Source organism: Lampetra planeri, chromosome 18 (assembly GCF_965212315.1).
Source record: "Lampetra planeri chromosome 18, kcLamPlan1.2.h2, whole genome shotgun sequence".
Taxonomy (NCBI): domain Eukaryota; kingdom Metazoa; phylum Chordata; class Hyperoartia; order Petromyzontiformes; family Petromyzontidae; genus Lampetra; species Lampetra planeri.
This window is the reverse complement of record NC_136124.1, coordinates 1,482,353-1,509,533: the sequence shown is the minus strand read 5'-3', so window position 1 is coordinate 1,509,533 and position 27,181 is coordinate 1,482,353. Positions and strand designations below refer to the sequence as shown.

Below are 27,181 nucleotides of genomic sequence, written 5' to 3'. Positions count from 1 at the left end.
TTCTACATTAAGCACAAAGGAAGAGCTAAGCAGGGGAGTCTGGCGACGAGTGAGCGTGGCATGCGCGGGTTCGTCGCCAATTGACCGCGTCGGAAGCAGTCGTTCGGTGGTCGTCGATACGAGCTTTGGTCGTTACTGTGGGGGTCCTCATAACCACAGGAAAGGTCGTGAAAGCGGGGAAGGAGGTCCCCTGTATTAGCAAATACAAAATTGGAAAAGGTGAGTAATCAAGTTAAATTTCATTGCAGTTTGTAAACTGGTCAATTATGATTCGAAGCTTTCGTGACTGCAGGAAGTACTCTTTGGTTCTTTCGGTAAAGTCGCGTAGAAAGAAATAAAATAAAATAATAATAGAATACGACGTTTCGATTGCAAAACAAGCAACCATCGTCAGTCACGTAGGTAAAAAATGAAATTTTTATTAATTTCATTTTTTACCTACGTGACTTTACCGAAAGAACTAAGAGTATGAATCCTTACAGTCACGAAAGCTTCAAATCTAGAACCATCATCAGGTACGAATGAATGAGAAAACAAACATAGTAAACTTGGAAACAGGTGGGGTGTTTACTGTTTTGTTGGCCCGACTCTGTTGTATTGCATCATATTTCCAAGTTTACTATGTTTGTTTTCAAGTATGGTTAATTATGATTTACTCGGCATGCGTATTGTGAATGAATATGAACAGAAATATTTGCATATGCACAGCATCTTGTTCGTATCAAGTTAGTGTCTTGGTTTATTAAAGGGTGACATTTTTTCCTGAAAACTTATACCGTGGAGGTCTTCCTAGTTCAAGGGTACACACCAGATTCCAAGAACACGGGATGAGATGTTACTATCCTTTGTGCAAGCACTTCCAAGAGTTCATGAACAGTGAGCCTGGTGAAATTTGGGGAGCGCGTCGTCAGTAGTAGACCTTTGGTTCCTAGGGTGTTTCGGCCTTTCACACTATACACCCTCCCCAAAGGCGGCCAGCAACAGGGTGATCAATCCTACGCTTGCGTCCCATTCCCAGTTAGTCATAGGAGTTGCCTTGTTGTTGATAGCCACTGCCAGGTATTTATGAACACATACATTTGTGGGAAGACAAGTTAGTCAAAAACAAGGTACACATGTACCTTCAAAGTTATAAAATAGCGGTCAAACTAAAAGCGGTTTTGGAAGCACCCCAGATAATGGAATCGAGGACCTTAGGTGGTTCCTGAAAATTGTTCAGCTGAATTTTTAAGTTCAGCAGTGCTTCTGGGATTCAGTCAGTTCATATGTTTAGAGTGGAAGCCACATTGTACAGTGCCTGCAATTAACTATAAACGTATTCACGAGCATTTGATTTTCATAAACCAGGCCACCCGTCATAATACATAAGCAAAAGCTGCAAGCATGGTTATGTTGTTTCTCCTGTCGATTTAGCTGTAGATCATGAACTTCATCCACTGCACACACACAAACAGAGCAGAATGGAAGGATCAACATGATATAAATCAGGGGGATATGCCATTTGCAAAACCTCTTTACTAAGCATTTTACACGATACATTTTTATATTGAAAAAGGGAGACAAAAACGGATGTGAATTCTTACAGACATTAGTCTCATGTTACATGCATAGAAAATATTCGTGAAGGTCAGAGGGAGCTGAATAACCAACTTTGTGAAAAATCTGAATTAAAGTTTGTAACAATAGACCACACACCATCAATCATATTAGATGAAATACATTGAATGTAACATTATCACTGACTTCACTCGGCTGTGAAACAAAACATTTAATTGAATGGAAACTGATGCCATCATACACGCTCTCAAAAACAAGGCATTCATGAAAAAAAAGATGGAACAGCTTCACTGAGATTGCATGAAGAAAGTTATTCAAGAGTCATGCAAGAAGACACCAACGACAAGGATATCCAGGGACTGAATATTTTTTTTAAATGAAAATTGGATTGATAAAAAAAAGGCATAAACACTTTCGTAAAAAGTATTAACCATCTCAGATTTGCTGACGACAATTTTTTGAAGCAACCGATTCAAATTATCTTCTTGGTTCTTTCGGTAAAGTCACGTAGAAGGGAAGTAATACAATAATAAAAATAAAACATAATAAAATAAAATAATTCTCACGACGTTTCGGCTACAACGCAAGCAGCCGTCTTCAGGTGAAGAATGAGACACTACCAAGCTAGGAGCCTATATATAAGCTGGGTTGGAGGTGGAAGAGCGCCTTAACAAAAATAAATTAATGAATAATTTAATATTAATCAGGCGATTTAGTCGGGCTCAATACAAAAACACACATGAATGGTACCAAAGTAAAGTCCACGTTTTACAAATACAGATAATTATTGTTGGAGCAACACAACTGGAATGTGAATTGGGAGAAAACATATTAAACAGGTGGTCGAGAAGCAGGCTTTATTGCTTTTGGAAAACCGTAAATTGGAAAGCGTGAAGGAACCCACGTGCTGCAAGCAGCAAGTAAAGAGAGCACTGCTATCGTCACGCACAACATCGATGAAAGATGGAGCTCACCTCATGGAGGTTCAGGGTTATGGTTCCCGTTCCAGCTGCATCAAGTGATGTAAAGATGTCTGCATCACAAAAAACAATTAAGTATAAGAGCACTGAAGGCAAGCAGCCAAGGTTAATCCAGATACGTGACTTTACACAACATCCAACATTTTTAATTTGATGTTTTTTTTCTATTATCCCAGCTCTAAGTGTTTAAAATGCACATACACAGTGACCATGAAGGTATCATTCATCGTTGAATTGTGACGAGAGAACATGTATTTTTGTATGTTGAACTTTGTTCGCACCGTACGTAGCCAGCCGTGCTAATCGGAGGTGTGGGGGAAGGACAACAAACTAAGCACAAAAAGCAGTTCTCAAGAAATGAGTTTCCAATCGAGATCTAAAAGTGCATAGCTCTCGGAAGGGAGAGCGTTCCAGACGGCCGCAGAAGCGCATCTGAAAGCGCGCGACGCGGTGACCACCGTCTATGTTCGATGGCAGCAGCCAAAAGCCGCCGCTGCGAGGATGAGCGCAGTTCGCGTGATGGTGGTTCATCCTCCTTGACGAGATCAGCGCGGTGTTGTGCTTCATTTGTGGCGAGCACGTTGTGTGTAATGAGTGCGAACTCATGTCATGTATTCGTTCGGCAACCGGAAGCCAATGAGGCTGAGCGAGCACTGGATGGGCATGGTCAGATGTTGCACGTGCCAAAAAATGTTGTACCCGCTGCAGCTTGGCAATGTTTTTGCCAGAACCTTCCCTAAGGCAGTGAGCATTTGACCGCCTGTATTCAAAAGGGGGGGGGGGGGGGGGTTAATAAACTCGTCCGTTGTTTGAACTGTCGAGCTGGGCGATCAAATCGAGTCGGCGACCTCTGCATTGAAAGTTCAGTGTGCGAACTATGAAGCCACATCCCTGGCATGGATTTAATAGTATCACAGTAAGCTCCCTCCTACCCGCCCCCCAAATCCCCAAAACACTTACTGAAGGCAGCGTACATCTTGGCAAGGCAGCAGACGAAACAGTCGAAGCTTATGGTGAGGTTTGGCTCAGAGAAGCGCATCATGATCAGTCGTTGCATCAGCTTTCCCACCTTGAATCCTGCCAGGAGGTAGGAAAGCCAACGAGGGATGTGCACAACGCCTGATGATGCTGTTACGCAGAGATGCATTTCATCCAGTTCTCTCCAGATGAGCAAATGGGAAGTCGTTTCCGCAGCCCGGCACGCAACGCCGATCACACCTCTGGTTGTGGCTGCGGCTACAAGTTGCGTGCCGTGCTCCAGTCGACCAGCGACCCGGTAAACATTCGGTGAGAAATGAAGCCCTGCTTTTAGGAACACTGTGGCAACTAATGCTTGCGTGTATCTAGGAAGCACAATGACCGAGGACGGTGCATGTCATATTGATATCAAGCGAGGAAGTCTCAAGGCTGATCAAAATCAGACCACAGGTTTGTTTGGTGATCCGAGTTCCACTCGACAGATATTAATTGTTGGAGCCTGAGGAGACAGGATGAAAGAGAGATTAGTGGTAGCAGTTGCAACCTGGCTCAGAAGGATCCTGGGAGTGTTGAGACTACAAAAACTAAGAAATTAATCCTTAAGGGAAAGAGCGAGATCGGAAGCAGACTTTGGTGCAAATTATGAAAAAAAGACGAACTTCTTTGGTTGGCATATATGTAAATAACAGAAGCCAAACACATGAGAGTCGGTGGCCATGTGGAATGAACGAGATGTTGAGGTCCATACACGAGGTGTATCAATGGCATAGAGGAGGAGGACTTGACAGAAAGATACTGTATAGACCTACAGGAAGTGATCGCCGCGACCATAAAAAGGAAGCAGTTGAAGACGTTGATCCAGCTTCATCGTCGACCACTGTGTGACGACTAATGGAAGATAAAATTAAATGACTAATGAGGTTTGTTGTTTATCCAGGAAAGCCTCGCCGAGGCTTAGGACATTTTCAGGAGGGTCCTGCTTTGGGACGTTTAGCACTCGGAGAGTGGCGGCGAAGGTGACGACCCAAATGGAGATGGTGGCATATCGTAGGAGCAGATCATGAGGGTGGGAGTTGACTTTACAACTACGGGATCTAGCAGAAGGAAGGAAGCAGTGGTGAGGTGCAGTCGTACCGATATAATTGGTCATGATGCCTTCCTGTCCAACGAAGAGAGACTTACAGAAGCCGTCCTTTGTGGAGGGGTTTGGTAGATTGATGGCACAGTCAAACTAAAATAATAGGTTTCATCCTTTCTGGCACTACAACAGACTGGTGTGGACCAATCCGTTTCAAAGACAATGCGTGTTTCTTATCAGAGCATGTTTCTTGTTTGCATGTTCGTCACAAGTAGGTGTGGTTAATGCAGCCAGGATTCCTTGAAAAAAGATTCTGTTTTGTGTTTAACATCTTGAAACCTGTTTTATTGCCAGAAAGGGTAACACCTATTGTTATATTTTGATACTGGCAGGAAAGGTCCCATATTAAAACTAAACTATATAATTATTATTTTACTAGCTATGTAGCTCTTTTTCAGAAGTGACCTGGCCACAAGTGATAGCTCAACGAAGTGGCTTATCACGCGCAAATTGATAACATCCAAATACTCTAAAGTACGTGTTTTTAAACGTGGAGAGAAAAATCCACGTGACCACGGGGAGATTGACATGCAAACTCCAAGTATACCGGCGTTAGGGTAGGGGTCAACCCAATGACCTGAATACCAGGCGAGGTAGTTTACATCTCTCCACCGTGGCGCCCCAGACATCTGCAGTGTGGTAAGTGTCCAGCATGGGGCCAGATGTCTCACTTGCATGCTCCAAAGCCATGGGAAGTTCCGTACTGCTGAGGGTACCCGACTTGTCGACATCGCACATCTTGTAGGCATTCTGTAGACACAGATACAGAGAGCTTCACGAAATCATGGACAGAGCATCAAAATACAAACCCCTGTACATGTACAATCTGATTCTACAGAGAAAGGGACAGCCTGGCATAGGCCGAGAAGAAGAGAGCGGTAATCGACCTGTGTGTGAATAAGAGAGGTGGACTATCACCGTGTTATACTCTCACTCGTCAATGTCCATGCATATCTCTCCTCTCTCATGTTACTCTACTCCCCTTCTATGTTCTAGGATAAAAACAAGTGTATCCAGTGGTCCAAGTTCAGTGAAAGTGTCTCCCTCCTCAAACGAGCAATGTAGGGCACTCATCTCGATTGGTGGAACTTCATTATTACCATGGCGTACACGGGTGAAAGAAGTTACAATTTGTTTTTGGGCTGCCACGAACAGTTTATTACTTTATCTTGTGCAAGAGTGAAACAATTTGTATATTATATATGTATTACTTGCCAGACTCATTTTGATGAATTCCCAGACGTGAATAAATTCTTCATATCCCAGCTGTCCAGAGTTGTCAATCTGGCCGTATTACTTGTAAGGATCAAACAGAGGAGAAGTCAACCTGTAACACTGGTCAACAAAAAAAATCATTTTTTTCTGGCCTGGACTTTTGCAGCTGTTCTAGACTAATTTCAGGGTGCTGATGCCAAATCTTATCTCAGATTTGCACTATAACATCTAATTTTTATGCTATCGGCATACCCCATTTTCATTGATTTTACCCGAAATTAACTCTGTCACTTATGATTGCAAGTTGTTGCGAGTCAGTGACTGCTTTAGTGTTAAAATATGGTGCTGTATTTTTAGGATAGTGTGTTTATAATATCATTTTATGTAGATATCCACATTTATTTAATATTTTTCTTCTGCAGTTTTTATTGAAAATGCAATATTCGATATCTCAAAAACCTGATGTGATAGACAAAAACTGATGCCAGATTTGGAATCAGCACCCCAAAATTACCTTAAAACCGTTGGAATACCTTATGCCAGAAAAAGTGTGTTGACCAGTGTAATTATCCAGAAACACCCTATCCATGAAATGGCAGCTTCTACACCAGTGTTCCTCACTCATGTTCAGAGGGCCCCACACCGACTGCACGAGACTGTTGTCGTCGCTCGTTGTGTCGGGGGCCGCACCGTCAGGGGCCTTGCGATGATGAAGAACGCCGTCCTAGACGCTCGCCCACCATGCTGTCCCTTGCGTGTCATTGCTGACTGTGCCACCTGCTGCAGGAGTGTTTGACGCATTTGGGTCTTCCACTGCCCCGTTAAAATGCTACTTCCCGGTGTCTGTCCGTCTGTTACCACTGACCAATCGCAACCCTCGCCGATCGGTCCTATATCACTGACGGTCACGTAATCCACGCTTTGCCGGATGAACGTTTCCAGTCAAATGCAATGTAAAGAGTTGATTTGACAGCTGCGTATGCTCGGTGTGAAATGTGAGATGTTTATTTTGGTGCTCTCTAAGTGTGTGTGGTGCATGGTGAGTTTCAAGTTGATTTTGTTTAACCAGGTGACAACTCCAAGAGACCAGCATCGTCTCATTTGCAAGATTCACCTGGGGGCATTAGCCTGCCAGTATGGGGCGAGGATTGCTATGTAATCCCCAAACGATGATTGCTATGTTTAATCCCAACTGGACCGTCACTCCGGCACACAGTGGCCTACTCTTGCGAATGCCATCAGGGGATTCTCAACGTCCACTGTGAAGGAGACAGCGTGGAAGTATTATCATGGTTATCGGAATCAGAAGTTTATTATCCGAGATAAATTACCCATTGAGCGATATACAGGTCTTGTTCACGTGCGGCTCGGCCAGCAGACAGACACGGCAGTAAGAGTTAGTAAACACGATTTTTTTTCTACAATATTAAGTAAATAGAACCAGATCATCTTACAAAACAATTACGTACTTTTGCATTTGTATTGTTTCGATCGCAATGTCTATTTAAAAGAGTAGGGAGATGGCAGAGTGGTGATCCCCAGAGAAGAGATGAGTTGGTTCCAAATCTTTTGAGCAGCTGCACATGTCGTATCATTCAGTGCAGACGCTGCATTTAAACCGTGAGCCTCTTGCAACAAGCGGCGAATGCGCGACCGCTGGGCCATGTCACCACCCAAGTGGCGAGGGTGTCAGGTGAGGGTGTCACGTGGGTTATCACGTCAGTCCGTCTTTAGGATGGGCTCCCCTTGAGTCTGCCTTTATTATGCCATCTGGTGAGAATTCATAAACATTTCAAGTCTCTCTCACTATTGTTGGCCGCGTCAACGAGGGCTCACCCGAGGGTAAAGGATACGTCGAACAGCGAGACCAAGACGCGGCAGCTCTCCATGGAGAACTTGACCACCATCGTCGTATCTTTGATGCCTGCCCACACACAACAAAGACGAGGATGAAGCTCTCTCCCTACAGCCTGAACAAACTGTTGTTGGGGTAAGTGCTTTTCGCAAGCATCTATCAAGGCCGGCAGGGCACCACAAAAGGGTCAAAACAACGATTGGCCGCCTTTGTCTCCCCAGTGCTGATGTTTACACACCGCACCAGGTACTTGTTTGAGGCTGAGTCCACCTAGGAGAGGCCCAGGACCAGCTGACATTTTCATCAATGGCCATGGCCGTGAGCGGGCATCGAACTCGCGTGTTCGGGTTCGTAGCAGTGTTGCTTCTAGCGACACTGCCACTATGGGTTACATAATGCAAGGTGTGCGAATGCACCGACACACAGCATCATCATACTAGGTGTGCGAACGCACCGACACACAGCATCATAACGCAAGGTGTACGAACGCACCGACACACAGCATCATAACGCAAGGTGTGCGAACGCACCGACACACAGCATCATCATACAAGGTGTGCGAACGCACCGACACACAGCATCATCATACAAGGTGTGCGAACGCACCGACACACAGCATCATCATCATTCTCGCCTTTGTATGAACTTCAATCGGAGCATCTCAGAAATGTCTTTCTATCGCTGCCATACGTGCCCAGCAGCTCGGAAATCTATCGCCTCCACAGGCAGCTTCCGTGATTCCTCCCGGGGCTCCGTCTGTCATCTGCTGCAGTTTGACTTCACAAAGCTCGATTTGGCCCCCTGCCTCTCCCTCCCCACCCAGGGATGGACAGACTTACATTTCTGAATTTCAAGATTGAGGATCTCCTGAAGTTTGTCTGCCTTGATGAGTTGTTCCTGTGGACAAATTAAGAAATGCAGTTGTAAATGACATTACCTAAGTAAAAAACAATACAGGGTGATCCATTTATAAGATACCATACTGATTTCCAATGACACTCTTTCTCTCTTCTCCGCTGACACGAGCGCATTGAGATTGGTGGGCGAGAGAACACATGGCTGCTTGATCATTCCTCCCTATTGTTGCAGTGGGGTATCTATAAATGGATCACACTGATAGGAACCTCCTGCTTACACCAGCCCACAGGGGATTATTGTGTCCGTCCGTCGTGCATCCAAAAATGGGAGGGGTGGGGCTGAGTGGAGAGGGGAGGGGGGAGGGTGGGGAGGGGCTGGGTGTGGAGGGTGGGGAGGGGAAGGGTGGGGAGGGGAGGGTGGGAAGGGAAGGGGCTGGGTGGGGAGGGGCTGGGTGGGGAGGGTGGGGCTGGCTGGGGGGTGGGAGGGGTGGGGCTGGGTGGGGAGGGGCTGGTCACCCCGTGGTGCCCTTGTAAAACTCAACGTTTAACCTACTCACGCCGGCTTGTGCCCGCCCTCACAGTCGGGCATATTTTCGGAATACACCACGCCACCGTTGACCCTGGCCATTGACCGAGCAACCCAACGTTCCTACCAGCTCCCTCCGCAGCAGGGATGTGTTGCCGTATTTTCGCTTTCCATCAACCCGCTGCTGGAGGAAGTCTTCCCGTGCCGTGTTGGCCATGGGGTTTGTTTGACCCACGACGTTACCATGCTGGTTCCCGTGGGGGCAGTGAAGGGGGTTGCGGGACCAGCTCAGTTGTCCCTGACCGCTGATGTTGAGAGCGGCTGGAAATCAACCTCAGGCTGCAGGGTTTCATATCGGAGTTCAGTAATAGAACGTGGCACGGTTCTCCTCCCAACAAATTGATGTGCAATTTATATTATTGCGCTATCAATGGAGGACATTGGTCGAGTGGCTTGTAGGAGTTCAGCAAATGATCTAACTCACGGTGTGTGCATTGAATCACACGTGGAAGAATCAGTGTGTATTTGATCTGTGAAATGTATGTCATGGGTTCAAGTGAACCCGCACGCAGTCATTGGTGGCTGATTGTTCATTTTGTATTTTCCATGCACGTGCAAGATTTGGGCAGCAGAGGGCAGCGCAGAGAAATCCATTGCTGTTCCATTCTTTTTATTGTTCCCTCCCCACCTCCACCAACCCGCATTGACCGGTGTGGTGAAGTATGACTCAATAACCTCCTCTGTATACGGAGGCTGAAGGGTCGCTATGAATTGGGGTACCTTGCCAGCCAGCTGTAGGAAGCACTCCTCCATATCAAAGTTCTCTGCGGCAGGCGGGTTGACCTGCCACACATGGAAAGTGTTGACATTAATACAACCCTCTGACTTTCCATACGCGGAAAATATGGCGTTACTTCCAACTGACTTGCTAAACGTAGAAAGTATCGCCTGAATACCACCTCACTTGCCAAGCATGGGAAATGTGGCCTTAATACGATACAAACTGTTGTTCTACAACATTTCAACATTTTTGATTAAAAAATCATTTATGCACAAAAGCACGTAATGTTTTGTCCTCTTCCTAAGTAGAATACTTTTTTATGGAAGGACGTCGATTTTTATCCATCTCATCAGATTTACAAATACATTTAGTTCAAATTAACGACACTCATGTGGATAAAACAAAGTTAATTGGAAAATCGCTACACAGGATTGCATTGTGCATGCAAAATAAATCAAATGACAGCTTACCTTTGGCACGGTGAGTGATTTAGGTCTGTTTGGTAAAAGAAGAAAAATAACTTCTTATTTCGGATTGTCTTATTATTGAAATCACCGTGATCATTTAGTATTATAATACACGAATTATTATGCATTGATGTGGGGCAAGATAGCTGGGAAGCCTTCAGTCCCAGCCCAGCCAAAAGGAATTGCGTTACAGAACATAGAAAAATTGTCACATGGAGGCACATCTGTCCAGTCGCCTGTGACACGGGTACACGAATACTGTTGAAGAATTTACACCATTGGAACCTCCTTTGCCAGTAACAAAAATTGGTTTTTTACCCTTTTATCTGGCAACAAAACTGACACCTTTTTTTCAGTGTGCCTTTTGGCGTCATCTGGTCCAACACCATGTGAGACTAGGCTCTAAAAAAAGCTGTCTCGGGTGTGGACCAATCAATTTCAAGGACATTGCATACATTATCAGCGTTGTGTTTTTGTTTGCATTCCGGCCGCAGGTATTGTGGTCAATGCGAACATGACTCCTTGTAAAAAAAAGGTGTCAGTTTTGTTGCCAGAAAAAAGGGTAAAAAGCCAATTATCACTGTTGCAGAATGCAAGAAGTCGCTCTGTTGTTAATCCACTTTTGAATGAAGGCCATGGGGATTATTTGACCATATGTCTCCTCACTGGTAAGTACACATTGGCAAAGGTGGGGAGCAGAGACAAAGGTGCATATAATTATTTTCAGAGGTAAAGGTGGAGCCCTGGTATTGCTAGCTTACCTCACTGATAGATAAAGGGCCTCCACTAGCTGTGACCATTGAGAGCTCCTCTAGAGGATATTTGGCCTACTCTTTCACGTTGGACAAATATCTTGGAAGCAGTGGGAGTAACCACACTTTACCTCACCACATTAGATTTTCCAGTCGACGAACTATGGGAGAGGCTGGTGACCATGATATCAGAAGTTTAACTTTTGACATATGAAGAGATGGCCAGGTGGCTTAGAGGTCAGCTCACTGAGCTGGCTTCCACTGACAATATGGGTTCGAATCCAGGCAGTGGTCTGTGATTGCTTCGCGTTCTCAAGATGGTAAATAATATTTGCCCTAAGTTTCCATGCTGACCATGCATTGTGGAAGACTGACTGTGGTGCACCCACTTTTACTGCTGGCAGCCAGAGGACAGGGCGATTGCAGAATTCCTCTCTACCAATTGTAGTCCGATTCAATAGCATTCCCAGCGCTGAGTTTACTATCAACGGAACTGACACTGCATTTTAGAAGCGGTCTGAACTCCGGCGCCTGTTGAGGTCTACCACTGAGTCCGTGGCCAGGCAGTCGCGCCATAGAAGCACTCACTCCTGGTGCGGCTGAACCTTCTCCATGAAGATGCGCAGCAGGAACTGCGACTCTTGGCCCGCCGACTCGGTGCAGGGAATGATGATGTAGTTGCCAGGCGGGAGAGTCGCCCGCATGGTCACCTCCCTGCGCGCGATGAACTCTGGGTTCTCGACCAAGGGCTTCTCCTTGCGTAACTGCTGTGGGGTCAGCTTCTTGCCGGGCACCACCGCCTATGCAATCGATACGGATACGCGGGTGTATGAATTCGTTTATGGCCATTACTCAATCCAATACGGGATGAAAGCCTCCCCATGCCACGTCGCTCGTGGAGGTTGTTTCGTTATATTTCACTCTGCTTGACAGTGTGTATTGGTGAGGGCAATCACTCAGGACCAGTCACTGATATTAGCAGCGACCGGAAATTGAGCCCAGGTCGTCTGCTTTATAGCGCAGTGCACCATCTTACCACTGTACATTTTATATGGATTTACATAGCGTCTAAATGTGACCACATCTCTAAACGCCGTGCAGGAACAAGCAGAATACTCGACCTAGGGGAGGCCCAAGACCGGTTCAGATCAACGTCATTGGTATTGACCGCGAGTGGGAATCGAACCCGGCGACCCGCGTTCGAAGGGCAGCGTCCTGATCGCTCCACTCCATATGCACGGGCGTGTAATGTTTGCAGCCAGTAGCATACATGAAGCGAACAACAATCGACTCTTACGCACGCGGTTCAACATGTGTAATGTGCGCTAAAGCATTGACGTGACATGATCAATGAATGTGACAGTTCTGCTCCTTGTGGAATGACTGCGGAAGGGTGGAAGGGGTAATGGAGGTGGCTCCCACACCTTGTAAATGTAAATGCCGATGGGGACGAAGTCGATTCCAATTTTGCGTAACTTCCTGCGGTGTTTCTGCGTGAGCGACAGGAGGAAGTGGCAGCCATGGCAGACGTCCATGACGTTATCCTCCTCCAACAGCGTGAGGAAGAACTGGTAGTTCAGTGGAAATTCTTTGAAAACAAAAATGAGAGGTATTAAAATAAACCAAAAATGCACGATAAATGTGTACGGCTTAAGCTTAGATTTTCAAAATCCAATCTATTGATATAGATTATTGAATTGAACGAAGACATTATTAGGTGAGGGGGAGTGTTTTCATAATATTGTATTGTATGCTCTGATTACAGTGCGGCTGTGGAATTCAAATACAAAAATGTGATTTCCATTTTAATATTTGCTGGGTTTTGGTTTCTTGGAATGAGAAATGTTGCACAAAAGATTTGTATGATTACTGAATCATGGACATCAATCACTTAACTTCACTTCAAATGCAGTAAGGAGCTGTGAGCTGCTCGGGGTCTCACCGCGGTTCCGGCGACTGCCGCCGGCGTTGAGGCCCTTGAGCCACATGGAGTTGTGCGACTCGCTGATCCACACGTTCTTCTTCCTGTGCTCGATCTCCACCTCCGAGCCCTGGTGACAGATCTCCACCAGGTGGAAGTTCTTCCTGAAGTCCTTGTCTGAAATCCTGCCATTCGTCGCAGTGCACAGTCACGTATGCGGTAGTGGCATCAATCTGAATGTGTTTATTTGGGCAATCTCGCAGTGGCGCGCATATTTCACTTGTTAATAACAATGCTGGTGGAAATGCCTCCACTGCACAGAAGTCTAGTGAGCTCCTGTTGGAAGAGGTGGTCGTACCCACACTTAACCCAAACTCACACACGACCTGCTGATTGACTGTGGTATACCCATTCATACTGCTTGCTGGACAGAGGATGAGAATATCTAATATCTAACACACTTGTAAGATAATTCCAATCGAATCATGGAATTATTAGTTATTTTTAAGAAATCTATACATTGCAAAGAATCACTTAGGATGGTGGTCACAGGATATATCTTATGTGGGAAGACACATGCTAAAGCGTTGTGTGTGTTTTTTTCTGCAACGAAGTTTAATAATAATTTTGTAATATGCATTATGTCGTTTTAAGTCAGGACCCATCTCTTATAGAAAGGTTCCTTGCCTCCAAACATCTGGTAGTTTATTATAATTGATTCAAACATGCCTCACTCTTGCAATCAGACACTGAATTCCACAAACCGGTCCAGAGTACGATTGTCTTTAAACAGTTTAACACGTAGGCTTTCGCGACCAATATAATCCATAATAAAGGTTTTTTTTTTAGGTTATATCGTGTAAATATGAATATAGTATAAATGTCTTGAAACAATGCTGCTGAATGTAGTCACTCCAAGAAGGGCGTGAAGAGAAACATATGTCATTGTTTATGATACGGCATTGTTGACTTATGATTCGGGGTCATTTTCAAAGGGTCCTACTTGGAATGCTTACATCATTGTCACTCGCATTGGAGAGGCCAGAGATTTTGTCCTTTTGAATGTAATGCAATAATACTTTCACTTTATGAAGCATCTCATAACGCTGTACATTTATTATATTATGACCCTATCCCATACACAGCCACTTTCCAAGCAAATGAAAACCCTACCACCAAGAAAAAGAAACCCAATAAACAAATGAAGAAATGGCACCAAAACAAAGGTCTACACATCCGTGACCACAAACCCAACTTCCCAACCAAGCCACGAAACCTTCACACGAGGGGTGATGGAGTGGCAAAGCGTTACGACTCATTGATATCAATCTGTCCAATGTGAAAAAAGTGAATTACGGTATTACAGAAAGGCACTCAATGCATTGTGGACTCACCCAGGGGACTTACCAAAACTCTCCATCCTCCGCTCTCACGTGCAGATGTTTCCGTTCTTCCTCCGACACCTCGTTCCACGTCGTGGATCTGAGGGAAACGTGGAAGCGGCAGAGCTGTTTGCGAACTAAATAAGCCCTGTGTAGACTCTGCGCTGACTGGAGACCAACACGATTGGAACAGACGCCCTGCTTCAAGAAGTTGTAACTTTCGACACATAGTTGGCTGGGTAGATTATAAGTCAGTTTGATTACAACTCCCCCCCCTTTCCCTTCGTATAAACAGATTGTTGCCTAGTTTAAAATGCATTAATTAATTAATACAACATGTACACCTGCACAGGGGCTCTACCTCACGTGTCAGATGTTTTTGTTTCGTCTTTTCCCCCAATTTGATCTCGATTGTGCTATCGGCAAAATGTCATTAAGAAAAAGAATACATTCTGATCTCCTGCACAGCAGTGCCATCCTCCACGCCAGAGAATGGCCCACGCCAGGGGGATATGGCCTACGCCAGGGGGATAGGGCCCATGCCAGGGGGGTATGGCAGAGCTCCAACAGAGATCCAGTGACGTGACCTCTGCTTCACATGGCAGGGGGCGGCAGCACTTTTCCAAACGCCCAACTGCACATCGTCAAATTCGTTACATGCCGGTCACGTTTTAAATTCTCAAAGCTGGAATTCAGTCGTGGATTTATTTTTCCCCCCGTAATACTCACAGCTGGATATAAGCTGAATTCAGTTTAAAAAAAACCTCCTCTTTGTCTTGTGCCCATCGATAACAGGGCATGTGGGAAGGGCTATCGGCTACTGTGGATGATGAGTGGTAAATAAAGTGCTCTCTCAGAAGCGTCCGACTCTCTGTGCTCTCGAGAACTCGGTGTAGCCACACGCGTCCGAAACCCGGATCCAACTCGAGAATCTCGGCAGTGCTGGCTCAATGCTCTGACTTGTGTGAGCCACGCGAGCCGGCTCGGAAGCGATGTTTCATTTCGTATCAGCGACAGCGCTCACCCGTCACTCCACGGTCCCGTGTACTCCACCTTGCCATAGGGGTTCCGAACTCGGATCAACTGAACTGTCTTCTCCGGGAATTTGAGCTGGGCACCAAGAATGACACAAGAGGCAACGGACAGTGAGAGCAATGCCAAAAGGTAAACAGGTGAAGGTGCAGCCCTGCGGTTTGCGGGCGCAAACCACTGCTGGCGGCAGGGCCTTCACTCGAGGGAGCTAAATATTATTTGGCCTCCCCTCCCATGCTGGCCCCCGACGTCTTAGAAAACATGGGAGTACCCACATTATACCCCACCTCATACAACCTAACGATCAACTGGCGGTGTATACATCTGCTAGGTAGACAGAGGCGAGGGCTATTGCATAAATGTGCCCATTGTTTGCACTGCCACGTCTGGAGATGCAATCGACGTGCCGACTGCTGGACTGCAAGTGCTGGATGCTGAGCATCACACGATAGCAGCATTCCTCCCCCCCCCGAGTGTGATGTAATCTCATGGCAAATGGGTAAATCTTCCAAGTCATTGGAAAAAATGGGATTCATTATCAACCTATCATCATAATAATAATCATCATTTAATTTGGCAATGCCCGAACGTGAGGTTCAAAGAACAACATTGGCATTCATAGCTTTTCATGATTTTAAATTCAATGTAAATGCTGTAAAATATACTCAAACATTTTATGCTCATGTAAAACGCCTGTATATTGAAGTGGATCATAATGTGCAAAAGAGTTGGGACGATGCATTGCTTGAACGATTAATAGTGACGATGTTTCAGCTCATGATGCATTCTTCCAATTTAATTTAATAAGAATGTTTTTTAAACATATTACACAGCCACAAAAGGCATTCTTGGTGTCAAGGGGTGGCAAGCTATAGCGATGAATTTTAACCTGTAGATGCCCGGCGCATTTTCAAGTGAAACGTAATTTCTAATTGCTCAATTTGGTTCTGATAATTGTTTTAAAAATTACCGGCGAAATGAATCAATAAAAACGGCACGTTAAACACTTGCGCTTGGACACGCGACGATTGAATTTGTTTGGCTATGTCGGGTGGTGGAGGGTCTTATGACACAACTTCGGCCAGGTCATTAGGAGGCCTAACCCAACAATTTATTGTAAATGATCAAATTGGTTGTAAAACCCGAACGTTAAAAACATATATATTCTGGAATCGAATGGTAACATGGCATTTAAAACGTACACAAACATATGGATTGTCATGGCCTAAATAACTCCACAAGCAAGCAATGGACATCACCAATTTAGCCTTCACTGTGCATAATGCACAGCTCGTTGTCAATGCAGCTCTCTTCACAACGGTGTCGGTCATGGGTGTTTGTCCATGTTAGCTGTAGCTGGGAATCGAACACGGGTTGCTGGCTCCATAGAGCAGTGATCTAACCACTGCAACACCACTTCACTGTGCATATACGTAGACGCATATGTCAGTGAATAAATATTGTTAATGGATAAGTAGGGCATTGGAGTAAATGCCGTGACCTATTGTTGGCTGTCAACAAACACAATCACGTTAGCCTGTGTCAACCAGATGAGAGTGTGTGTACAATACCTTCACCACGCCTGTTATTGAGTAGGCGTGTCCCTCCACCAAACCCACTGGCGTCTCCTTCTCTCCACGGCCCTAGAAAAAGACAAATTATAACGTTGGAAGTATGATTAGCAGAGGTGGGACAAAGTCATTGTTGTGCAAGTCACAAGTAAGTCTCAAGTCTTTGCTCTCGAGTCCCGAGTCAAGTCGAGTCAAAGATGAGGCAAGTCCAAGTCGAGTCTGAAGTCATCAAAATCATGACTCGCGTCTGACTCGAGTCCAAGTCGCATGACTCGAGTCCACACCTCTGATGATTAGATCATTCTGATGAGCTTTTATTCACTCATGTGCAAGGCTTGAGATGCCTCATTATTTTGGGAATTGTGGCTTCGTTTGAACTCCTGGGAAAATTATTGCGGCTCTCCGATGTGGTTTCGGGTTGTACCGCGTGCTGTTCGGCGTGATGTACGATGTTTTGCTCCACGTGCTGAGATATTCTTCAGGGACGAAATTATTTCGGGATAAAAATCTTTAGTTACTGAATTCGGTTAAACAAGAAGCTGCCAGCACGTGGACCAACATGTTGGGCATCATGCCGGGCAGCTGTTGTGATATTACAGGTTTGTATTAATTGTGAATCAGGACATCAAATTGTATGTTTCCTTCATATCAATATCATCTGATGTCCTCACTTTAGTTTTATGTACCATACTCTGTCGTGGCACCTTAATATTTTTAATGAGATAGTTGGTTTTTTACCCTTTCATCTGGCAACAATCTGACACTTTTTTTTACAAGGAGTCATGTTTGCATTGACCACAATACCTGCGGTCGGAATGCAAAAAAAATACAACTCTGATAATGTATGCACTGTCCTTGAAATTGATTGGTCCGCACTCGAGACAGCTTTTCTTAGAGCCTCGTCTCACATGGTGTTGGACCAGATGACGATGGTTTATGGATTAATTTCCACGAATTAATCTGAGCATTTTCACTTTTGCAGAGTGTTTAACACGTATTTATGCGATTGAACCCACACACCTCGATAAAAAATGGAACAAAAAGCGGTAGGTGCACCACGTTGCGAGAGGTGTATGCTTTGAATTACATTGAGAGGCAGAAAGGGGAACGTTTGAATAAGAGGACGAATTGGCATGTTCTGTTTACGTGACAACCCTTACTAGATGGCTGTCGGGTGGTGGCGGGTTTTAACGACACATTTAAATATTTACGCCGTCTAACCCAAAGAAAACCACTATTATGGATGATATGGGTCGCGAAAGCCTACTACGTGTTAAACTGAAAACATTTCAGTTTCTTTAAATGGTATTGAACTCTCCTATGCACAGGAATGTTGGCAAATGTAATGACTGTGCTTCACTCTCTATTAATGCGTGTGCGTGCATATCTAATGGTTGGAAAATAATTTGCATTTTTTCTCAATCATCAGCCATGGACGAGTCCTGTTCACTTCACCAATCCCCATCGTGCTGCTGTCAAACACAACGGTTTCAAACGTGTGGCGGCCCTCACACTGATGATGTCTTATCGGCGAAAGTGAGCCCCTCTCGCTGGGAATTGGTGAAGAACACTGCTCTAACACCGCGCGAGTTCCATTCCCATGGGGAACACGTGCCTTGATTCCGCAGCAGATGATGGCGCCCTTTTTGATGGCACGGGAAATGCCGTCCCAATAGTCGTGGGGCGCCCGGTCCATCGTGAACGTCTCGCCCACACCTCCGGTGAAGTCACAGAGGGCCTCGATGGGGAATCCGTACGCCAGCGCCTCGTAGCAGCCGTTCAACCTGCGCAAGCAGCACTTGACCGTCAGCAGGCTGGAAACAGACAGCTGGCCACGTGTGTGTGCGATGGTGGCACCGGGGTGCAATCTGCCAGTCATCTAAGTCAGTCAACCCACAAGCACCGGGGTCTGTTTCCGTGATCTCCAGCCTTGGGCACAAAGTGCACTTAGCCTGGCACAAGCGCCGTGGTGACGTCACCGCCACTTAGTGGGGAATGGCGTTTGTTGGTGCTTGTTATGAGGCGCAAGGTAGCAGCAATGGGGCGCACAGGTGGTGCATCTGCCAGTCAGATCAATCAGTTAACCTATAACCAGTGATGGATCTAGGGTGGAATTGGAGGGGGGGGGCGATGGGGGTGATGCCCCCCCCCTCAACCCTTGAACTCCCGAAATGTTTTATTTGGTTTATATTTACGAGAGCCAATACATTTCATGTATTTTTTTTGCTGATCCACCACGGATCTCCCTTTCAAACTATCTGGGTAACTGGCTAAATGAGACTTTCCGTGGAACAAATAAACATGATCTGGTTAATTTATATTATTGGTATTAATATAGGGCCCCATTAAAAAATATATAAAATTTCCGACTGCCCTCACCCTTAGGAACTTTCTAGATTTGTCTCTGCACGCAAAACCTGGGTCTGTTCCCTGCCCTGCCAGGGAGCCTTCAACACTTCACGGGGCCTTAAGGTGCACCTAGCCTGGCACAAGAGCTGTGGTGACAGCATCTTCACTTAGTGGCGAATGGCAGCTGTTGTTGTTGTTGTTGGTAATGAGGAGCTGATCTGAACAAGCTTGCTTTTTCAGATCATTGATCTCGGTGGGAGTGCTCACCCATTGGGGGAGCACAGCATAAATAAATTATGGGTATGCATCGGGTAACTACACACTTTATATGCTCAACAAGCTATACCAATTAATTATGTCACACGTGTGTAAAATAATAAACGTAATACTATTTTGGGAGCGGTATTACAATGCTGATAATTTATTTTTAAATATATATAATATGAGTTCCAGTTGAAATTTGATCAACGCAATTTTTTGGGAATCCAAGGGCCCTTCAGCTACTTGGAGCCCTACGCTTTTGCTTCGTTTGCTTTTTGCCTACTAAGGTGCTGCCACTAATAGAGTACAGTACTGTTGAAACACACAACTGTGCGTTCCCAGCCAGCGCAAACGTCAGGGAAAAGTGGTATCAGAATAAAAATGGTGCAGTCTCTAAACATCATGTCTGGACAACATTTCCCCCCAGTATGTTTCAAGGAGACCTGTGAACAAATCATCCAAAATGTCCCCTATCTTGTCATATCTGAGAAGCAGAGTTGAGCCTGGATAGTGATCGGATGGGCGACCACCATCCACGCCACGTTGCCGTGCACACCAATAGCGGTGGCGAAATGTCAACCACCTCGCCTGGTCTACAGGGGGTCGTGGGTTCTATCTCGACCCTGGACGCCTGTTGTATGTTTGCAGTTTGCATGTCTCCCCCCCCCCCTCCCCGTGGTCGCGTGGATTTTTCTGGTTTTTCCCTCCACATTCAGAAACACGCGTTCGGAGTATTTGGCCGCTATAAATGTCCACGTGATGCGCCATTCGTTGAGCTGTCACTTGAGGCCAGGTCGCTTCTGAAAAACAGCGAGACTGGTATAGGCTCAGTGGGCCTGACCTGACAAAATACCAATTTTTGTTATGTTTCGTTTAGTTATTGGCATCTTTGGTGCTGTGCTACATTGTGAGCGGCAGAGGGCAGTGCAAACACATCCACTGTCGTACTGTGCTTCGAACACTCCCACACACACGCTCCCGCCTTCATCAACCAGCATTGACCAACGTGGTGAAGTATGGTCAACTAACCACCACGGGTTGCAAGGCCTAGGGGAGGCCCTCTCCCAGCAGCGGATTGACAAAGGGCTGTACCTGTCCCTATCGGGATGGGGGATCTTGTTTTTGTCTGTGTGTATTTGATGGTTTCTATTGGACACATGTCGGATGGATAACAGCACGACAATTAAAAGTGTGTTGTTTGTCAAAATGGAAGGAACCGGCAAGAGAGGAAGAGTTAACAGAGAACGGTTTGACAACATCACGAGACATCGGTGCCAGAAAGATGTGGCCACTACTTGAGCATTTCGGCACAAGACAGAGAGGAAAGTGGAAACAAGTGATGAAATGTGCAGTGAACACCTACGTGCTATCCGCACATGGATCGTGATGATGATGTGATGTCATTTATATGACAACATGAACCCCCCTCTGGTCTTTGCACCTGATTGACCACAACAGGAGGATTCCTCCAGAGTCCCGACTGTCGCCTGATGAGGCTGGTTGTAATTACCGGACTAAACGTCACAAAACTCGAAGTATAATAAATGTTGTGGGTTTACTCTCCAGCACACAACGGTGCGCTGAACTCGTAACTAATTACCACGTTTTGTTTACGTGACAACCCTTTACCAATTGGCTGCGTCGGGTGGTGGCGGGGTTTCACGACACATTTATATTTGCGCGATCCAAGCATTGTGGATGAGCCGATGTCTCCGTGCCACGTACTTGGCGTAGGCTTTCTCCAGCAGGGCGCTCCAGAACTCGTTGCCGGTGCCCGACTGCACGAACACGAGTTGCCCGTTCTGGGTGGGCAGGCGGTCGTCCACGTGCACGTCCACCCACTCGCCGTACTGGCAGAACTGCAGCGGGGGAGAGAGACCCACACCACGCTCAGCGCACGGTGGTCAAACATCGGCTACGAAGTGTGGCCAGGTCGCCTCTTAAAAAGAAACTAATAGCTCAGTGAGCTTTAACCGATCAAATAAAAAATACTCCTGTCGACTTTTTGTATTTTTGTTGTTGTAACGTTCTGACCCACCCACGCTGGACATCTGTGAAAAAGATATTCATAGCTCATCAGATTCCACAAGTATAAATAAAGATTCTGATTCTGACATACACGTCCACCCAGGGATTCATTTCAGCCGGGGCTGTCCAGGGTCTGAGCTCTGGAAATGTTTCCCGTGCACACGACGCAGCGTGCACCTTGCCAAGGGAAGGTGCCAATGGAAAGTGCCAGTGGGTTCCAAGGAGGCTCCGATTCGACCAATTTGATAAAATTCAACTTAAAGCAGTCGGGCACTCGGAATCAGAATTCGTATTTAGACTGCATAAATCTGATGAGCTATGAATATCTTTTTACAGATGTCCAGCGTGGGCGAGCCAGCAAGATACAACAACAAACAACACAAACACACGCTAAGAGTGCAAAAGTTAGGAAAGGTGAGCACGTCACTAAAATAAATAAGCATAAATAAAGTATAAGCGTAAGTACAAATTGCATAAGCATTTACATTCCTGTCGATTGTTGGACAATTAACGCAACTGATACAATGTCAGCCAGTCGCTTCCTGAGCACTTTTCCATCGCTACTCTCCATTGCGACTCTCCCCGTGATTCCCACTCGTTGCCTCCTCCACCCGTGTGGAGGAGGCAATCTCCTTTCTAGCACGGCGTGGGGATGACCTCATGCTGCATTGGAGTAACAAGAACGGGATGGACATGCACGAATATACTGGTAGGAACCTCCTGGTTACACCAGCCCACAGGGGATTATTGTGTCCGTCCGTCTGTCCGTCGTGCATCCAAAAATGAGAGGGGTGGGGCTGGGTGGAGAGAGGAGGGTGGGGAGGGGCTGGGTGGGGAGGGGTCGGGTGGGGAGGGTGGGGCTGGCTGGGGGGTGGGAGGGGTGGGGCTGGGTGGGGAGGGGCTGGTCACCCCGTGGTGCCCTTATAAAACTCAACGTTTAACCTACTCACGCCGGCTTGTGCCCGCCCTCACAGTCGGGCATATTTGCGGAATACACCACGCCGCCGTTGACCCTGGCCATTGACCGAGCAACCCAACGTTCCTACCAGCTCCCTCCGCAGGAATGTGTTATTTACATGCACAATGCCACTCAACAACACGTAATACGTTTCACATATTAAACTGGCAGGGTGCGCAGTGTACTTTTATTCATACAATTTATAACTCTTTCACTTTGCCAGGGTCACTGAAATAAGAATTTATGTGAATGCTATAGACATTGCTCCGTCGTCTTCGGCGTGCACCACTTTTCAAGGGCATTGCTTTTTGGAGAAAGCAAGACGACAACACAATATTCCTCATTACCCACAAGGTGCGGGGAGGCCCTCATCCAGCAGTGGATTTACGAGACTGCTTCTGCGTGCGCGTCACCGCGAGGTCCCACCACGCCAGGTGTGAAGGGACCGTGCTCTCTTACACGGAAGAGGAAAATGCCAGCGTAGTCCTCGTGGAAGCTCTGCTTCATGGGCACCACCTTGGCCAGCAGATGCGGGTAGAGGGTGAGCGATGCGATAGCGGAGAGGAACCAACAGTCAGCTGTTGGAACCAACACAGGGACAGGGGTAAAACACGCGCTTAATTCATCAACAAAACACCAACAACAGCAGGCATTATTAGCTTTCTAGTGCATATGTTAGGTTTCAGACTGCACAAAGCGCTTCGTAGTGCAACTGTGACATCTGGTTACTTTAATAATGATGATAAATAAAAGCCATTCTCAATCAACTAATGGTCGAAGGTATCCCAAGCTTCGTCGTGAGCGACGAAGTGAATAATGTAAATTGTTATTAACAAAACACGAGCACACTCGTCAACAGTATTGCTTTTAAAATAAAGATATAATTGGCGACTTGTCAAGCAATGGTCATTATTCATAGCAGCAAATTGCCGTTGCCCACAATGTAGTCGATTATATATATTTTAAAATGTAGTTTTAAGGCAGTGTTGTCGACGAGTTTGTGTAGTTTATTTTGTTGTTGTGCTTGTACGCAACTTTCCAACAGCATCACCAAATATATGTTTTAAAAATACTATTCTAATGATGTGCCAAAAGGGTTAGACATCTGGAATTGGGAATAGAGTCATTAAGCGTATGCTTATTACTATAAACATCAGAAAAACATCATTTTTTATTTCGGAACTCAATGATTTGGATGCAAAAAAATTGGAATGTTGTGTTTAAATCTAGTCCTATATAATCTTCTATTTGCTTACATAGGACCCACAGCCTTACTTTAAAAGGAAAGCAAGGGATGTTTTTATCAACTAACTTTTTTCAGGTGATGAATAGTATATTAAGTAGGGGCTAATTCAAACAATAGAATAGACGATACTTTATCAGCGAGAACATGACCCAACATAACATAGGAGTCCTGACGCTAATTATGCTGAGACCATGGTAAACACCAGAGCATTTGCTGACATCTGCAGTTCGCGCGTGAACTCCTTTATGCTGCGTGCCAAGCCCTATTTCAAAGGGTCCATTCTTAATCTGTTAGATCGCCTCTTCCAATAAACATCTGTACATGCATGAGTTTGATCTCGGAAGCCAAGCAGGCTTGAGCCTGGATATTGAATTAATGGGCAACCACTACGGCTACAGGAACAGGTGCTGTAGGCTGCTGTGGTGGCTACATTGTCAGCACAGGGCAATGCAGAACAATCCATTGTTGTATTGTGCTATGCTTCACCATATTCTCTCCCTGCCTTCACGAACCCAGTGAAGGGTGGTCAAGTAACTATAAACTATTTTTATTTTACCAGGTAAGGCCCACTGAGCTATTTTTCATAAGTGACATGGCCACAAATGATAGCTCAACAAAGTGGCTTATCGTGTTGAAATTTATAGCAGCGGCCAAATCCTCTAAACGCGTGATGTTGGTTATAAATATGGAGGGAAAACCCGGAGGATCCGGAGAAAAATCCACGCGACCACGGAGAGAACACTTAAACTACAAATCTACAACAGGCGCCAGGGTTGAGATCGAATCCACGACCTCCTGTATACCAGGCGAGGTAGCTAACATCTCGCCACGGAGACGTGCCCCCACGATCCGCACGGCGTAATGAAACCCTCATCCAGCAGTGGGTGGACAAAGCAAATCTGTAGTGTGCATTGCATAATCGAATTATATGAATACTTATTTGTGATAATTAAATATTTCAAAATATAGTTGTAGTTCAATTGCTATTATAGGTGTGTTCCTAGTCATTACAACCATAACCGGTTAATCGTTGTTGCGGTTGAGATTACATAAGACACTTATTGGCATGAACTGACATTTCAGTATTCTTGGTTCCTTCGGTAAAGTAATAATAAATTGAAAATAATAAAGCGACGTTTCGATGTGCCCTGGGGCAAGACTACAAGACAAACAAGAAACAACACCGATCAAGTCATAACTTAACCTGTGCTCCCTTGACGAGAAAACAAATAAAATCATGACTCAAAGCGGGTTATAACATCTTTCCAATGACTGCTGAGTTTATAGCCATCATCTCGGTTGAAATTGTGCCTGTGTCTGTATATATGGATGGCTTCGTGAACGAATCTTTTGTTTGAAAAGTACCTTCGTCTTAGAGAAATAAATTTCGCGTGAGCCAGCCGCATTAAAACAATGATCAGCCACGGCAGAAGTGTTGGTCCTACCGTGTTTCAAGTGGGATCCAGCGTACGGTAGCCAAGCAGCGATCTGAAAGGTGTGAAGCAAATCTCCGGGGTTTAGGGAAGCCACTAAATTTAAATGTGAATGGATCGAGTCCTCAACTGCAGGCGTAGATCACCGGCTAAAGGGTGGAGGCGGAATACGAATGCCAATTGTAACTGCGAGCATCAGGCAAACGCTGCCTGTCGACTCCAGGCGACGTGGGCTGTGGGCGAGCTGACACGTCGCCTCGTGGTCGCCGTGACGAGCCCCAGGGGAGCCGTGAGTGCAGCCTGCCACTCAGGCAGCGTGCACGAGTGCGGGCCATGGCCAGGAGGGCTTTGGCGGTTTTGCTAACATTGCTTTGGTCGGCCTCCAAATTTCACATCATGTTCATCAGCAGCAGCAGCAGCAGCCGAATGCAAATTAGACGCATCGTGATGACGGTTAAGGAAAGAAAGTGGGCTTGGACAGGACATTGCTGTAGGAGATGATGGCCAATGGTCAAGTCTGGTATAGAAATGGCAGTCAAAGGAGGGAACGGCCTGAGAGGAAGACTGCCGAGGAGATGGAGCGATGGGACCGGCTCGCGTGCAGGAGCAAGATGGCTTGTGGTATTGCGGGACCACGAGGTGGTGTTCACCCAGCAGTGGATAGATGATAGCTGATGATGATGATGAGCGTGTATGTATTCTAAAGTAATTATATAAGGCTTACGTAGAGTTCCTTGGTTAATGTCAGCTCTGGTGGCTCCAGACACAATGAATTCTGGGTGACGAACGAGTTCCTGCGGAGAGATGAATGTTTTATGAAACATGTGCCATGAGCAGCGTTTGTCTTACAACATATCCATTGCTATGTTATTGTTTGGCTGTGGGTTAGACTGCATAAAACACTCAGATAGCATGTTTGCTGCTTGTTGTACAGGTTCGAAGATAATACTGCGGGTCTATTAACCATAAATATGTGCCCTCTGCTTCACAGTGGACATTAAATATTCCATGAAGTTATCTGAAAATAAAATACGTTGTCTGTTTCGACATCGTGGTCCAGATTTTCCAAACAAAAACCCATCGCTCTCTGCAGGCAGACTATGTAACATCTAAAGCGGGTGCTGCAGACACCGTATGCCACATAGCGGCACATGCCACGGGGGTTCCTCTACACAAGACTACCGCAGGGAAATGGAATGAATGTTTGAGATCAGATGTGGTGCAAAGTGCGTTAAGATACTGAGTAACTTAAGCAGCCTATAAATGCAAAACCGTGTTAGGTTATTGACTCACATTAAACATCGCTCTGTGGAACAGATCGGTGTCATTTCTCATATAAAATTCTGTAAGTCACATTCATTAGAGAGCATATTTGGAAATTCCTCAAATATATACCGTTCTATCCCCCCTCTCTTTCCACACTTAAATACAGCAATGTATGTAGAAGTTTACCCTGTGCGAATAACATTTTATTCATAACTCACGTTGACCATGTCATACCTTTGATGAGAAGTTACACTTTCATTTGTCGATGTGGCTCGTATCGGTGTATGCATGTAATGGATGTGAACTCACCCAAGGTCTCTTCCACTCAATGAAATTGCTAGACTGTGTGATGACCGTCGGCTGGACTTTAATATGCAGTGAGGACAGACCGGCTGGGAAGTCGGGATCTTCAAAAATAATTTTGCGCTGCAAGCACTCCTCCTTTATCTCCTGAAACGTCCTCGATTTTGTTTTAAAGTTCCGAATCATGACTGCGATGGGCAAGATGTGTACTTAAAACGGGGGCAGTTAAATCAAACGTGAGCTGCGAAAAAAGCTGCAGCAGTCAGAACGACTGAATGCATTCAAAAAGGCAGCTCTCACCTTATAACACCAACGCCTACCTGTC

At 45.7% G+C, this 27,181-nt stretch overlaps 1 protein-coding gene across 1 annotated transcript; it reads right to left on the bottom strand.

The window, feature by feature from the left end:
- Positions 1-721: 721 nt before the first annotated feature.
- Positions 722-27,181, bottom strand: LOC144723461 (calpain-9-like). Its single transcript, XM_078602233.1, has 20 exons — positions 26,863-27,181; positions 26,012-26,081; positions 23,068-23,186; positions 21,348-21,481; positions 18,628-18,796; positions 17,013-17,084; positions 15,434-15,519; positions 14,435-14,509; positions 13,049-13,212; positions 12,531-12,694; positions 11,695-11,906; positions 10,358-10,382; positions 9,887-9,949; positions 8,563-8,620; positions 7,722-7,792; positions 5,869-5,937; positions 5,325-5,403; positions 3,498-3,614; positions 2,532-2,590; positions 722-1,436 (listed from the first exon to the last, which is right to left on the bottom strand). Exons 1-20 carry the CDS (start codon positions 27,040-27,042, stop codon positions 1,410-1,412), a joined length of 2,013 nt encoding a protein of 670 aa, XP_078458359.1. The 5' UTR covers positions 27,043-27,181; the 3' UTR covers positions 722-1,409.